A 14,473-nucleotide genomic window follows, 5' to 3' on the forward strand; every position below is an offset into this window, starting at 1 on the left:
CATCACACTTAAAGGGACAGCACACCTTTTTAAATGTCTTCCTTCCATAGGAAATAATGAGGGATAGGGGCACCGTCTTTTGGGGCTCATAGAATTGGACCCCCTGGTCCAATTGTTTTGAAACTTGGGGGTTATTTTGGAGAGAGGCACTAGATACTATACTGAAAATTTGGTGCCTCTACCTCAAAAAACAGCTCCCCCAGAACCCCCGAAACCTCCAGATCAATTCCATTATACCCTATGAGAATCGATCTCCACATAGGGAATAATGAAGTGCCCAGCGGACGTTTCCCTCCCCTCCCGCCGTTTCTGGCGACTCTGAAGCGAGGGATTGGCCTCTCTACTCACGAGTTGCTGCCAACTTCTTCCAAGTAACACAGACAGACACTTCATCCCAAGAGGAAGTCTTTCAATCGGAGGTGGAAAGTCACATGGGGGCTGTGGGGGCGGGGCTTCCCCCCCACGGCCAGCTGACTGGGGGCGGGAAGGAGCCTGGGAAAGTGGAAGAACCCCCGCTGGGACCTGGGAATTGGCAAGCCAAGTCTGAAGGCAGGAAGGGTGCTGCAAAGAAAGGAATCAGGGCGCAGAGGTACAGCGCAAAATGGAATCAACTTGATCAGAGCAGGGAAGGTATGCTTAGGGGCAGAAAAATCAGCATCTGGGTCTCTTTGTGGCACTTTCTGACTGGTATAAAAGGACTTGGGGATCTCCATTCCTAATAGTATCTGATGAAGGAAGCTTTTTTGAGTGCTTATATTCACCTCTAAGGGGCGCTTGGATTCAAATACAGCTCTTCTGCAGCAGCCCAGTGCAGCTACCCACCTGAAAGATTCCAGAAACCCAAAAAAGAAAGCCAGAAAGGCACACGTCTCGGGAACTGCTTGTATATATAAAAGACAGGGGGAGAAAAACAGAAAACCGCCATTACAAAACCCACAGAGGAAGGCTTCTGGAATGACTGCGACCAGGATGTTAACCGAGCCCTTAAGGTTTTAAAATTTCATTTTGTTGCTTTGAGTTAGTTTCTATCAGACTAAAAACGCTACCCGCTAAGCGCACAAAAATAGGCGGGTCCGAAGTTATCGACCCAAAAATTGGAATGATGTCGACGCCGGATCAACAAGAGATCCTGGCTGGAATTCCAAAGTAGTCAAGTCCTACAAAAAAAAAGGAATTAAAATGTTGTGGGAGGACGGGGGGGCTGACAATGCCTTCCTCGAGCGGAAAGAAATGTTCTGCTGACGCTCCCTCTGTTGAAGGAACTCACGGTTGTTAGTGGAACAAACCGGAAGGATATAACCCAGCTCTCCAGCAACATTATAATTCAATCCTTCAAGCCTAGAAGATTAAACAATTGGTTAACGTCATTCCCACATATAAGTCCTTAGTATGTAGTATCCGTTCCTCCCCATAAAAACGAGGGATGCATTTGTAGCTTGGAGATGTGGTCACTTGTCATTCCCAGAGCACCGTCTGAAACGAATCCAACCAAAATGAGCAGGATTCGCACCCAAGGATCTGTTTGCTTTAGTGGGGCCTTTCCAGGAGATGTTCCTTTCGGGAACGCTGCCCCCATCTCTGTAGACAGTTACAAAATCCTGGGTCCAGCTATTATAGAAATATTAGTCATATGAGTGCCAAAAAAAAAAAAAGATAAAAGAAATGTTTTCCCTGCAGAAATGAGTTCTCCCCTTTCGAACAGTTACAAAGAAAGAAACCCCCCTGGGGAACAAGGTTTGGTGACACAGGAAGAGATGTTTCCTCTCCCGAAGGAGCGTATAAACTTTGCACGCACAAAAATATATATGTACATAAACACACACGCACGCACCACACACGGCGGGAAACAACCGAGAAGTACAGTGCAGTCTTTTGATGGTTGTCAGGATTCGCATCGGGTTCCAGTTCACGCCCGGGCGGAGGGCCGGATCAGGGTCTCAATGGAAGTAGCCCAGTTTCTCCCTAAGCCACTCTTCAGTAAGGTCTTCCGTGTTCCTTATTTCGAATACCTTTTTGGAGGGAGGGGGAAAAAAAAGATGTTAGCACTGGCAACGAGGCCTGGGCTGCATTACGCTTCTAGCCACAGTAGATTTTGGGTGTGTTCAGGGGTGATTTTGTAGAAAAAGAGGCGCCGGAGCTCATTAGCGCAACTCATTTGCATATGCCACCCGCCCCCCGACATCACCGGAAGGTGGACTAAATTCTATCAGCTCAGCATCTACCTTAAAAGGCTTTTTGAATTATCATGGTCATAATAAAACCCGGCTCCCACCATACTTTTGAAATTACTTCCTCCTACGTGGCCACGGCGGCATGAGGAAGATTTCCATCTGTCTGCTTGATATTCTTTAGTTCTTTCCCCGTTTTTTGTTGGGGGGAAATATTAGAAAGTTTGTCAAATCTTAAAGAGTTCAGCAAAATTCTCACAGGGGGTTTGAACAATGGATCTCAGAAGCAAGTACTGGGGAAGAGAGGATAAGAAAAAAGAGCACAATGAAATTTAGAGGTTTCAGAGCTCCTCTCCTGTGAGCTCCTACCCAAAATGAGGGTGTGTTCATATGAACATATGAAGCTGCCTTATACTGAATCAGATCCTCGGTCCATCAAAGTCAGTATTGTCTACTCAGACTGGCAGCGGCTCTCCAGGGTCTCAAGCGGAGGTTTTTCACACCTACTTGCCTGGACCCTTTTTAGTTGGAGATGCTGGGGACTGAACCTGGGACCTTCTGCTTACCAAGCAGATGCTCTACCACTGAGCCACTGTCCCTCCTCTAAAGTCAGTATTGTCTTCTCAGACTGGCAGCGGCTCTCCAGGGTCTCAAGCGGAGGTTTTTCACACCTACTTGCCTGGACCCTTTTTAGTTGGAGATGCTGGGGACTGAACCTGGGACCTTCTGCTTACCAAGCAGATGCTCTACCACTGAGCCACTGTCCCTCCTCTAAAGTCAGTATTGTCTACTCAGACTGGCAGCGGCTCTCCAGGGTCTGAAGCGGAGGTTTTTCACACCTACTTGCCTGGACCCTTTTTAGTTGGAGATGCTGGGGACTGAACCTGGGACCTTCTGTTTACCAAGCAGATGCTCTACCACTGAGCCACTGTCCCTCCCCTAAAGTCAGTATTGTCTACTCAGACTGGCAGCGGCTCTCCAGGGTTTTGAGCTGAGGTTTTTCACGCCTATGTGCCTGGACCCTTTGTAGTTGGAGATGCCGGGGATTGAACCTGGGACCTTCTGCTTACCAAGCAGAGACTCTACCACTGAGCCGCCACAGCCCCTCCACATTCGCCGACAGACCACAGCCGCACCAAAGCTAGCTGTGATATCCGCAGGCAGTTTAACGAAGTGAGGTATGTAGCACCTAAAAACACATGAAGCTAGCTCATACCAAATCAGAACGTCAGTCCGTCAAGGTCAGCGTTGTCTGCTCAGACAAAATGGCTCTCCACGAGTCTCACGCAGAGGTCTTTCCCATCACCTACTGCCTGGTCCTGTTAAACCTGAGATGCTGGGGATTGAATGCCCCCCCCCCCGCCGAGCTCCCTTTACGGAGGTCGTATCGCACACGCGAGGCATGATGACTTCACCAGAAATGACGTCATCATACAGGGCGGCAGGGGACGAGAGAGCGACGGGCGGTGCACAAGAGTGCCGCCCCACCGCTGCTTTCCCCCTGCACTAAGCTCTTTGGAGGTTTCCAAAGAAGCCTCCAAAGAGTGCACTGTTTTACCAGCGCCAGTCGCTGAAAATAAGTGGTGGCAGCCGTTTGTTGCTGGCTCCGCCCCCTGCGGCGGCCATTTCGTGGCTGTCTCTGTCACACTGTGGCAGAACTTTAAAGGCGTCTGCAGGCACAAAAAAACCACGGAGACACTGCTGTATGCAGCAAAGGCGACAATCGTTTTGAAATGGCATTAAAAAAAACCCCCTCTGGAGCATCTAAAAAACCCGTAAAGGTGGTCCCCTGTGCAAGCACCAGTCGTTTCTGACCCTGGGGTGACGTTGCATCACAATGTTTTCACGGCAGACTTTTTGTTACGGGGTGGTTTGCCATTGCCTTCCCCAGTCGTCTACACTTTCCCCCCAGCAATCTGGGGACTCCTTTGACCGACCTCGGAAGGATGGAAGGCTGAGTCAACCTGAGCCGGCTATCTGAACCCAGCTTCCGCCGGGATCGAACTCAGGTCGTGAGCAGAGAGTTTGGACTGCAGCTTTACCGCTCTGCGCCATGGAGCTCTTCTGTTTTAGCAGGGTTGAAAGCGGCCGAGCGGTGCCTTTGGAAGGGGGGAAAAGTGCAGGGGGAAAGCGCTCTTCCAATGCTGCCTTCAAGGTAGGGTCGGAGGAGCGCTCGGCGTGGGTAAGGGGGCGCCTGGTAGTGCCCCCAGGTGGGTGAGCGCCCCAGGCCGCCAACTACCCTGCCGACTCTCACGCGCCAGCCCTGGCGCCAGGCACGATGACTTCACCAGAAATGACATCATCATACAGGGCGGCAGGGGACGAGAGAGCGACGGGCGGTGCACAAGAGTGCCGCCACACCGCTGCTTTCCCCCTGCACTAAGCTCTTTGGAGGTTTTCAAAGAAGCCTCCAAAGAGTGCACTGTTCTAGCAGCGCCAGTCGCTGCAAGTAAATGGTGGCAGCCATTTGTTGCTGGCTTTGCCCCCTGTGCAGGGTTAAAAGAAGGCCTCTGTCACACTGTGGCAGAACTTCAGGGTCTCAGCTCAAGGTCTTTCACCTCCTGCCAGGTCTTTTTTAACAGGAGATGCTGGGGGGTCGGATCTTGGACCTTCTGGATGCCAAGTGGAGGCTCTACCACCGAGCCACGGCTCCTCCCCAAATAATGCTACAAGAATATATGAAGGTGCCCCTTTAGCCAATCAGGCCCTTGGCCCATCAAGGTCAGTGTTGTCTGCTCAGACTGGCAGCAGCTCTCCAGGGTCTCAGGCTGAGAAATTTCACAGCACCTGATTCTTTTATCAAGAGATACCGGGGATCGACTTGGGATTCCCCACTCTTCCCCCTGCACCTCCGGTCAGTCATAACTCTCTCAGAGCTGTTCTGCTCTGTGATGGGACCGGTCCGATTCAGCCACTGGACCCAGTTTCGACAACTCCCTTTTGGGTTGCCAACTCCTGGAGGGAGCTACTCTTCTTCCCGCCACTTGGACACGCTGCCACCACCTGCTCAATTTAGGGGGTTCCTGACCGAGAGGAACAGGACTCCCAATCCCCCTTGCCAGTTCTGAGGCCCGGCCTCAAAGTCCTCTGCCAACCCAGCACCTGGTTAACCTGCCTCACAAAGTGTCTGTTGTGGGGAGGGGAAGGGAAAGGAGATTGTGAGCCACTTTGTGAGAGCTAGTTTGGTGCAGTGGTTAAGTGCGTGGACTCTTATCTGGGAGAACCTGGGTTTGATTCCCCATTCCTCCACTTGCACCTGCTGGAATGGACTTGGGTCAGCCATAGCTCTGGCACAGATTGTCCTTGAAAGGGGAGCTGCTGTGAGAGCTCTCTCCAGCCCCACCCACCTCACAGGGTGTCTGTTGTGGGGGAGGAAGGGAAAGGAGATTGTGAGCCACTCTGAGACTGTCCTTGAAAGGGCAGCTGCTGTGAGAGCCCTCTCCGCTCCACCCACCTCACAGGGTGTCTGTTGTGGGGGAAGAAGGGAAAGAAGATTGTGAGCCGCTCTGAGACTCTGTCCTTGGAAGGGCAGCTGCTGTGAGAGCCCTCTCAGCCCCACCCACCTCACAGGGTGTCTGTTGTGGGGAAGGAAGGGAAAGAGATTGTAGGTCGCTCTGAGACTCTGTCCTTGAAAGGGCAGCTGTTGGGAGAGCCCTCTCAGCCCCACCCACCTCACAGGGTGTCTGTTGTGGGGAAGGGAAAGGAGATTGTAGGTCGCTCTGAGACTCTGTCCTTGAAATGGCAGCTGCTGGGAAAGCCCTCTCCAGCCCCACCCACCTCACAGGGTGTCTGCTGTGGAGGGAGAAGATAAAGGAGATTGTAAGCCTCTCTGAGTCTCTAATTCAGAGGGAAGGGCGGGGTATAAATCTGCAATTTTTCTTCTTCTTCACTCTTAAGTGAAGGGCAGGGCATAAATCCAACCTCCACCTCCTGTATGTCAGATGCTCTACTGAGCTACTTCTCTTCCCCATGATCTACCCAAGTAGGGAAAAATCCATATCTTTAAAAAAAGATTTAAAAATCCTCAAGACAGAAAACTAGACCAGCAAGGATAGAACCTACTTCCTGATGAACTAACTTTCTATCTGCAGGGATGTCATTTCTCTAGACCAGGGGTGGGGAACAGTGGCTCTCCAGATGCTTTTTTTGCCTACAACTCCAATCAGCCCCAGCCAGCATGGCCAATGGCTGGGGCTGATGGGAGTTGTAGGCAAAAAACATCTGGAGAGCCACTGTTCCCCACCCCTGCTCTAGTCCGAAAATCCAAAGGAGCTGAGCCTCGGTTATGCACGGCGCCAATGACAGCCGTGCTTAAATTGTCACATTTTGTAGTGTGGATATGGAAAGGCCTGGTATTTGCAGAGGGGCTCATGTGATTTTACCTTCGTCAGTTCAGCCGTCTGGACTAGCTTGTTTTTGCTGCCGGCGTACATCATCTGCTGCTCAGGCTTGCAACCTAAAATTGTGGGGAGCGGGGGAAGAAGCAAAGGCAAAGCAAGACACATTAGACAGTCCGTGAGCAGCTCTGCCCTTTCTTTCCCCGGCGATGCCATTGTTTACGTCAGGTGGGCATCTGGGAATTTATTCTCATTGGAACTTCTCCTTACGAAAATAAGAGAAGCCATGCTGGATCAGGCCAACAGCCCATCCAGCGCAACACTCTGTGTCACACAGTGGCCAAAACCCAGGTGCCATCAGGAGGTCTGCCAGTGGGGCCAGAACTTCAGAAGCCCTCCCACTGTTGCCCCCCAAGCACCAGGACTGGATGGGCCACTGGCCTGATCCAACATGGCTTCTCTTATGTGACACAGAGTGTTGGACTGGATGGGCCATTGGCCTGATTCAACATGGCCTCTCTTATGTTTTTCTGCCTTGGGCATTAAGGCTCTGTATTCTTGCTGCTTGAGGGGCCACAGTGGGAGGGCTTCTGGTGTTCGGGCCCCACTGGTGGAGCTCCTGATGGCACCTGGGTTTTGGTCACAGAGTGTTGGCCTGGATGGGCCATTGGCCTGATCCAACATGGCTTTTGTTCTGTTCTTAAGACAAGCATTGCATCAATTCACCTGAGCTCAGCTTACCGACAGGGCTGGAGAAGATGAAACAGAGGGGATAGGAGACTCTCCCATCGTCGTGCTGGTACTTGTAGCTATAGACGATAAATGTTTCCCAAAGGTTAAGGAAAAAAGCATGACAGAGGGGCACAGGATCCTAGCTATGGAAAGAAAGGGGAGAGGGGGAGTTCTTCCTTGCCGGCAAACTCACTTCAGTCAAGGGTTCCTCGGAAAGCACTTTTGTAATCAGTTGCCACCACTCAGGGATCTCGTGAGAACATCTAGACACACCCGCTGAGAAGGGATCAATGCCTCCTCTAAGCTGTGGAGTCTTGTGAGCAAAAGTTCTACTTTGTGAGCTGCTGGCGTGAAAGTTGTGAGCTGCTGCGTAAGTTAGTTTGCTCTGCAGCCATTCTTCCTGAGCTGAAACAAAAATGTGTGAGCTGAATGCTAAAAAAAACTGAACTAGCTCACTCTAACTCAGCTTAGAATCACAGAGTTGGAAGGGACCTCTAGGCTCATCTAGCCCAACCCCCTGCACAATGCAGGAAACTCACAAATACCTCCCCCTAAATTCACAGGATCTTCATTGCTGTCAGTTGGCCATCTAGCCTCTGTTTAAGAACCTCCAAGGAAGGAGAGCCCGCCACCTCCCGAGGAAGCCTGTCCCACTGAGGAACTGCTCTAAACTCAGATACCTCCCCCTAAATTCACAGGATCTTCATTGCTGTCAGATGGCCCTCTAGCCTCTGTTTAAGAACCTCCAAGACAGGAGAGCCCACCACCTCCCGAGGAAGCCTGTTCTGTGGCATCAGGCCAAAATCAATACCAATACCTAATCAATATATATGGCTTGGTGATGCTAGAATTAAATAACAGTATTTTTAGGAAATAATCTTCTAGGACAGTTTAAGCAGAGGAGTTTTAGCTTGTTGAGAGAAAAGGGAACTGCGGAAGGTCATTGCCCTTTCTAAGAGAAACTGCAGGGTGAAAGCGCCAGTAAGAAGCGTAAAAGGAACTGCGGCAGGTGCTAGCAATGGAGCAAGAAAATATGTGTGAAATAATTTTATATAAGGAAACAGGGGACAAACAGGAGCCCTAACAGGGGCTCAGGGAGCCGGTAAACAACCCAGATTGTGGTTGAAGTATGACGTGGGCGTCCTCCCAGGGAACTGGAGAACATGGGTGTTTTAAGGTAGTGAGTGGGTGGAGACCCCCTATAAGGGATGGCAGGTAACTGTAATCATTGCTCAGAGCTCAGAGTCCACACTCTCTCTGAGGCCCGTGTATAGAGCGCTTATGCACGTTAAATAAAGAAGCTGTTTTCCTGATCTTGCCTCAGACCTCGTTTGTGAGTATGATTTACTATTAATTGGACAACACAGGACTTTCCCTGCTACAGTTCCACTGAGGAACCGCTCTAAACTCACAGACACCTCCCCCTAACTTCACAGGATCTTCATTGCTGTCAGGTTGGCCATCTAGCCTCTGTTGAAAAACCTCCAAGGAAGGAGAGCCCACCACCTCCCGAGGAAGCCTGTTCCACTGAGGAACCGCTCTAAACTCACAAACACCTCCCCCTAACTTCACAGGATCTTCATTGCTGTCGGATGGCCATCTAGCCTCTGTTTAAGAACCTCCAAGGAAGGAGAGCCCACCACCTCCCAAGGAAGCCTGTTCCACTGAGGAACTGCTCTAAACTCACAAATACCTCCCCCTAAATTCACAGGATCTTCATTGCTGTCAGATGGCCATACAGCCTCTGTTTAAAAACCTCCAAGGAAAGAGAGCCCACCAACTCCCGAGGAAGCCTGTTCCACTGAGGAACCGCTCTAAACTCACAGATACATCCCTCTAAATTCACAGGATCTTCATTGCTGTCAGATGGCCATCTAGCCTCTGTTGAAAAACCTCCAAGGAAGGAGAGCCCACCACCTCCCGAGGAAGCCTGTTCCACTGAGGAACCGCTCTAAACTCACAAACACCTCCCCCTAACTTCACAGGATCTTCATTGCTGTCAGATGGCCATCTAGCCTCTGTTGAAAAACCTCCAAGGAAGGAGAGCCCACCACCTCCCGAGGAAGCCTGTTCCACTGAGGAACCGCTCTAAACTCACAAACACCTCCCCCTAACTTCACAGGATCTTCATTGCTGTTGGATGGCCATCTAGCCTCTGTTTAAGAACCTCCAAGGAAGGAGAGCCCACCACCTCCCAAGGAAGCCTGTTCCACTGATAAACCGCTCTAAACTCACAGATACATCCCTCTAAATTCACAGGATCTTCATTGCTGTCAGATGGCCATCTAGCCTCTGTTGAAAAACCTCCAAGGAAGGAGAGCCCACCACCTCCCGAGGAAGCCTGTTCCACTGAGGAACCGCTCTAAACTCACAAACACCTCCCCCTAACTTCACAGGATCTTCATTGCTGTCGGATGGCCATCTAGCCTCTGTTTAAGAACCTCCAAGGAAGGAGAGCCCACCACCTCCCAAGGAAGCCTGTTCCACTGAGGAAGCGCTCTAAACTCACAGATACATCCCTCTAAATTCACAGGATCTTCATTGCTGTCAGATGGCCATCTAGCCTCTGTTTCAAAAACTCCAAGGAAGGAGAGCCCACCACCTCCCGAGGAAGCCTGTTCCCCTGAGGAACCGCACTAAACTCACAAACACCTCCCCCTAAATTCACAGGATCCTCAATGCTGTCAGATGGCCATCTAGCCTCTATTGAAAAACCTCCAAGGAAGGAGAGCCCACCACCTCCCGAGGAAGCCTGTCCCACTGAGGAACCGCTCTAAACTCACAAATACCTCCCCCTGAATTCACAGGATCTTCATTGCTGTCAGGTAGCCATCTAGCCTCTGTTTAAAAACCTCCAAGGAAGGAGAGCCCACTACCTCCCGAGGAAGCCTGTTTCACCGAGGAACCGCTCTAACGGTCAGGAATTTCTTCCTAATGTTGAGCCGGAAACTCTTTTGATTTAATTTCAACTCGTTGGTTCTGGTCCTACCTTCTGGGGCCACAGAAAACAATTCCACCCCATCCTCTATATCAGGGTGGCCAACGGTAGCTCTCCAGATGTTTTTTGCCTACAACTCCCATCAGTCCCAGCCATTGGCCATGCTGGCCGGGGCTGATGGGAGCTGTAGGCAAAAAACATCTGGAGAGCTACCATTGGCCACCCCTGCTCTTCAACCTTAGAGGGAACACTGGAAGTGTTCCTTCTAGCGCAGCACTAGACCCAAGAACGAGAAGAAACCTTTGAGAATACCTTAAGTCAAACTATGTTGCCTCTGTGCGATCTAGTATGTAGGGAAGAGGTTCAGAGTCATACCTCGAAGAAACCGATTGTACTAAACCAGGGATCCCCAAAATAGGGACTATGGGCACCACAGTGCCAGCTGACACCTTTCTTAGCCCCTGCCATATGTTTTTAGAAAGTTACTGGATCCAGGTGGAGCTTCCGTCCACCAAGGCTTCTGAGGGACCATCAGCAGGGGTGGAATACTTTGCATATTAGGCCACACCCCCTGATGCAACCAATCCTCCAAGAGCTTACAAGACTCTTTTTCGTAAGCTCTCGGAGGATTGGCTGCATCAGGGGTGTGTGGCCTAATATGCAAAAGAGCACCTGCTAGAATTCCACCCCTGACCATCAGAGAATTGATCGGCTACGCAGATTTAAAAAAAAAGGTTCCTTTGGCGGCAGCTGCGACCCCAGGTCAAGGACTCTCATGGGGGACTGAAAGTAAGCAGTGGCAGCCGTTTCTTGCTGGCTCCGCCCTCTGTGGTGGCCATTTTGTGGCTGCCTTTGTCACACTATGGCAGAACTTCAAAGGCGTCTGCAGGCACAAAAAAACGTGGGGACACTGCTGTATGCAGCAAAGGCAACAATCATTTTAGAATGGCATAAAAACTCTGTGGAGTATCTAAAAAAAAAGGTAAAGGCGGTCCCCTGTGCAAGCACCAGTCGTTTCCGACTCTGGGGTGACGTCTCATCATGACGTTTTCACGGCGGACTTTTGACGGGGTGGTTTGTCATTGTTTCCCAGTCATCTACACTTTCCCCCCGAGCAAGCTGGGGACTCCTTTGACTGACCTCGGAAGGATGGAAGGCCGAGTCAACCTCGAGCTGGCTACCTGAACCCAGCTTCCGCCGGGATCGAATTCAGGTCGTGAGCAGAGAGTCTGGACTGCAGTACTGCAGCTTTACCACTCTGCGCCATGGGGCTCTTCTACACCATGGAGCATCTACACCATGATTAAAATCACTGCCAGTCTAAACTACTTATTAAATAAATCTCAGAACGCACATTTTGAATCTATATGGTTTCCAACATTAGAATATCTAATCTCTCAGGGTGGTATTCCTGACATCATTAATGCGGTATCCTTATCGATAATTGAATTATATCGTTAAACAGACAGATTTATGTTAGATTTTTAAATTCTGTATATAATTTTCATAATTATATGTGCACTTTTTTGTGTTATATCAATGTGGTTACATTTATAAACTATTGTTTTATTACAGCCAGTTTATCATTAGTCATCTATCAGAACATGCAAGTCATTTAGAACAACCTTAAAAGTACCTTATAAAAAGTCCCACGAAGAGTCTACATATTAAGAGTTGATTACTTTAGGGTTATAACAATAAAAAAGAATATAAAAGATTATTATATAACCCTTTAAACCTTTCAAAAAGTCACTTTAAAATGTGTTAAAAGATTTAGTGTTTGGCCTATTTGTCTGGCTTTTTGTGTTCTTTACAAACCTGGGAACAGAACCTAGCCTCCTGTCTTGTTGTCTGGTGCTTCCCACCTGACAGAAGATAATCTAACTTGGGCTATTGTTTTATTTTAATATTTTACATGTTATATTTCATAAAATTTAATTTTAAAAAAACATTGGGGGCCCTTCTAGTAAACATAAAGTAAATGAAAACGGGGAAAATAGTCACTCTTCAAGCCAAGAGCAACAGGCAAGCTGCAATTCGCAAGCCTCCCCAATGCCCAGTTCCACACACTGAGACACTTCTCCACACACACCGAAGGGCTTTCTTCTGGGGGGAAAAGAGATAAACGTCACAGCCAGAAAGGATATCGAGGTTGTCTCTCGGGAAGCTCGTCTTTCAGTTCGTCAGGAGAAATGCCCTGGAAACGTTTCCAAAGACAGAGAAAGAATATCAGCCGGGGTTAGTGCAGCGGTGAGTGTGTCAAACCAAGTCCCGAGTTCAGGTCTCTGTATTGCTGTCAAGTTCTCGGGGTGACCTCGGGGAGGTCACTCCCTCTCCCCCTAACAGGGTTGTTGTGAGGATAAATACAAGGAGACAGGGCTCTTTTTCTAGCAAGAGCTCCTCTGCATTAGGCCACGCCCCCCTGATGTAACCAATCCTCCTGGAGCTTACAGTAGGGCCTGTACTAAGAGCCCTCTAAGCTCTTGGAGGATTGGCTACATCAGGGGGCCTAAAATGCAGAGGAGCTCCTGCTAGAAAAAGAGCCTGGCAAAAAGGTGAGAACCCTGAATACTGAGCTCCTAAAAAGGGGTACTGATTTCCTGTCTTACTCAAACTGCTTAGAAATGAAAACAAGGGAAAGGTACGATACATTTTAGAAGTTAACGTCTTGAGTCTATTTTGCATTTGCATATTTGTAATAATAATAATAAAAACCCTGAGCTCCTTGGAGGGAAGGGTGGGATTTTTTTAAAAACCCGAATGGCGCAAGAGAGTGCCAGTTTGGTGTAGTCGTGGTTAAGTGCGCAAACTCTTATCTGGGAGAACCAGGTTTGATTCCCCACTCCTCCACTTGCACCTTCTGGAATGGCCTTGAGTCAGCCATAGCTCTCACAGAGTTGTCCTTGAAAAGGCAGCTTCTGGAGAGCTCTCTCAGCCCCACCCACCTCACAGGGTGGGAGTGTAGGTTGGTGCCAGTTTGGTGTAGTGGTTAAGTGTGTGGACTCCTATCTGGGAGAACCGGGTTTGATTCCCACTCCTCCACTTGCAGCTGTTGGAATGGCCTTGGGTCTGCCAGAGCTCTCTTATCTGGGAGAACCGGGTTTGATCCCCACTCCTCCACTTGCAGCTGCTGGAATGGCCTTGGGTTAACCATAGCTCTCTTATCTGGAAGAACCAGGTTTGATTCCCCACTCCTCCACTTGCAGCTGTTGGAATGGCCTTGGGTCTGCCAGAGCTCTCTTATCTGGGAGAACCGGGTTTGATCCCCACTCCTCCACTTGCAGCTGCTGGAATGGCCTTGGGTTAACCATAGCTCTCTTATCTGGAAGAACCAGGTTTGATTCCCCACTCCTCCACTTGCACCTGCTGGAATGGCTTTGGGTCAGCCAGAGCTCTCTTATCCGGGAGAACCGGGTTTGATTCCCCACTCCTCCACTTGCAGCTGCTGGAATAGCCTTGGGTTAACCATAGCTCTCTTATCTGGGAGAACAGGTTTGATTCCCCACTCCTCCACTTGCACCTGCTGGAATGGCCTTGTGTTAGCCATAGCTCTCTTATCTGGGAGAACCGGGTTTGATTCCCCACTCCTCCACTTGCAGCTGCTGGAATGGCCTTGGGTTAACAATAGCTCTCTTATCTGGGAGAACTGGGTTTGATTCCCCACTCCTCCACTTGCGCCTGCTGGAATGGTCTTGGGTCAGCCAGAGCTCGCTTATCCGGGAGAACCGGGTTTGATTCCCCACTCCTCCTGTTAACGCCTATGGCCATCACTCCATCCTTTGGCAGCAAATTCCACATTTTAATCCCTCGTCGTGCAAAGGAGCATTTCCTTTTGACTGTTAAGAGCGCAGATCCGGCAGCCACCAACCTCGTGTTCTTCGTCCAGAACTACCAGCTGCTTCTCCTTGTCGATTTTCACTGTAACAAAGAGAAAACAAAAGAGATGAACTTTGGGCCAACGGAAAACATTGGCGCTACCCATCCTGTTTACTGCTCTTTTTAAACCACCCCCCCTGCAGCCGAACAGGGAAGATGCGCAATAGATGACCCTGGAACGCAGCGTAGTTGATGGGGAGACAATCACGTGTCTTGCTGAAGTTCTTAAGAGGTAACTTAATCGCAATCCTTTAGCAGAACCGTCAACGTTTTTATCAGGGGCAGAATGGCCTTTAACCCTGACCAGGAAAAGTCTCAGTGGGCCAAAGGCTTGGGGACCCGTCCCCCGCCCAACCACTGGTCCCACCCAGACTTTATACAAGAAGATAACTGCAGATTTATACCCCGCCCTTCTCTCTGAA

The 14,473-nt window shown here is 49.8% G+C and overlaps 1 protein-coding gene across 1 annotated transcript; it reads right to left on the reverse strand.

Annotated features, from left to right (window-relative positions):
* Positions 1-868: 868 nt before the first annotated feature.
* Positions 869-14,157, reverse strand: GMFB (glia maturation factor beta). The gene is made up of 5 exons (XM_060261502.1): positions 14,044-14,157; positions 12,323-12,372; positions 7,247-7,329; positions 6,551-6,624; positions 869-2,009 (listed from the first exon to the last, which is right to left on the reverse strand). Exons 1-5 carry the CDS (start codon positions 14,155-14,157, stop codon positions 1,938-1,940), a joined length of 393 nt encoding a protein of 130 aa, XP_060117485.1. The 3' UTR covers positions 869-1,937.
* Positions 14,158-14,473: the final 316 nt, after the last annotated feature.

This window comes from Heteronotia binoei, chromosome 21 (genome assembly GCF_032191835.1).
Source record: "Heteronotia binoei isolate CCM8104 ecotype False Entrance Well chromosome 21, APGP_CSIRO_Hbin_v1, whole genome shotgun sequence".
Lineage (NCBI taxonomy): Eukaryota > Metazoa > Chordata > Lepidosauria > Squamata > Gekkonidae > Heteronotia > Heteronotia binoei.